This window comes from Elephantulus edwardii, unplaced genomic scaffold, assembly GCF_000299155.1.
Source record: "Elephantulus edwardii isolate Elephantulus edwardi_28Jun2011 unplaced genomic scaffold, EleEdw1.0 scaffold00220, whole genome shotgun sequence".
Lineage (NCBI taxonomy): Eukaryota > Metazoa > Chordata > Mammalia > Macroscelidea > Macroscelididae > Elephantulus > Elephantulus edwardii.
This window is the reverse complement of record NW_006399970.1, coordinates 3,700,701-3,702,395: the sequence shown is the minus strand read 5'-3', so window position 1 is coordinate 3,702,395 and position 1,695 is coordinate 3,700,701. Positions and strand designations below refer to the sequence as shown.

Sequence of the window (1,695 nt, the reverse complement as noted above, 5' to 3'; positions counted from 1 at the left end):
CTCTACCCTTACTCAAGAGCCAGTTTGCGCCGGGCCCCGGGGACGCCGCGCCGTACTGCCCGCGGGTGAGCCACGCGCACCATCACCACCACTCGCCGCAGCACCACCATCACCACCACCAGCCTCAGCAGCCCGGCTCGGCGGTCGCGGCGGCGGCGGCGGCGGCAGCGGCGGCGGCGGCGGCCTTGGGGCACCCGCAGCACCATGCACCTGTCTGCGGCGCCACCACCTACAACGTGGCGGACCCACGGCGATTCCACTGCCTCACCATGGGTAGGGCGGGCTTTCCGGGCACCTGCACGCCGCACTTTCACCTCCCTCCCCTCCGTCAACGCGCGTGGGTGCAAACTTTCCTTTTCTAGTGGGAGAGTGAAAGCCACGTGGGGGGAGGGGACGGGGGAGGGGAGGAGGGACTTTGAACTGTGGAGGAAGTTGTCTCCCAAAGTTCCCAGGAAGGTACACGTTAGCTTGACAGCCTCTCCACGCAGCGTGGTGTGCTTCGCTCCAGGGGCCAGGGGCCTGAGCCCTGCCTAGGGATCTTGAACTTGAGGGTGGAAACAGCCAGGAGGTTAACAGGCGGTTAAGGGGCGGTTAGCGTGCCTCGCTAAAGTATTCTGTTCCTTTAGGCCTAGTCGTGTTGCCTCTCCCTCCCCACTGGACTTGAGCGGGGCTGATCCAATAGCGCCCTTCAAGTCCACACCCCGCTTTACGTCCTGTGTGTCACAGGCCTTCACCATGCCTTCGGTGTCTCTTTTTCCTTTGCTAACTGAACGAAATGGCGGAGGGTGGAGAGTGGATGTTGGAGATTCATTGGGCTTCTTCGGGAGGCATTTGAGTTGTGGGGGGAAGCGTCCTTGCCAAAACTAACGTGAGGTGGTCGTCTCAAATGAGTCTTACCTCTCTGCTCTCTTTGGGCCCGTTTGCAGGAGGCTCCGATGCCAGCCAGGTGCCAAATGGCAAGAGGATGCGAACGGCGTTCACCAGCACGCAGCTGCTGGAGCTGGAGCGCGAATTCTCTTCCAACATGTACCTGTCTCGACTCCGGAGGATAGAGATCGCCACGTACCTGAACCTGTCGGAGAAGCAGGTGAAAATCTGGTTTCAGAACCGCCGGGTGAAGCACAAGAAGGAGGGGAAGGGCACGCAGAGGAACAGTCACGCGGGCTGCAAGTGCGTCGGCGGCCAGGCGCACTACGCGCGTTCTGAAGACGAGGACTCCCTGTCGCCGGTCTCGGCCACCGATGACAAGATTTCCCCTTTATGAGGAAGGGCCATAACCCCGCTCCACCTGCCCCAGGCAGCGGCCCATCCTTGCTCTGTGCGCCGTGGGGCCTGGGGAGGATCTGCGCTGAACTGTCCCTGACCCGGGCACGCGCGCGGCGCAATCAGGTCTTTCTCCTTTTGACCTGTGTGTTGGGCCTCGACCCGCAGTATCTTTTTTTTTTTTTTTCTTTTAAGTAAATGATCTAGAATTCAACTCAGTCGTGTTACGTAACAGGGGGAGGGGGCGAGCAAACAACCGCAGGAAGAGTTTAACACTGTAAGGTGGAGTGGGGAGATTTGAAACCGCATGCCGTTTCCTTTTCCTAGTGTCTTTCCGAATCTGATAAGAACAAGAGGTTGCTGACTATTTTCTGTTGTGGTTGTTTTGCTTTTCTTTCTTTCTTCTTCTTTTTTTTTACTTGAAATGTTTGC

General features: G+C 58.5%; 1 protein-coding gene across 1 annotated transcript in view; it reads left to right on the top strand.

Annotated features, from left to right (window-relative positions):
- The window catches only part of GSX2 (GS homeobox 2), a 1,593-nt gene extending 329 nt beyond the window's left edge, over window positions 1–1,264 (top strand). Inside the window, exons 2-3 of the mRNA XM_006898101.1 lie at window positions 9–273; window positions 927–1,264. Of these exons, the coding sequence (XP_006898163.1) occupies window positions 9–273; window positions 927–1,264 (603 nt within the window). The remainder of the gene's footprint in view (window positions 1–8; window positions 274–926) is intronic.
- Window positions 1,265–1,695: the final 431 nt, after the last annotated feature.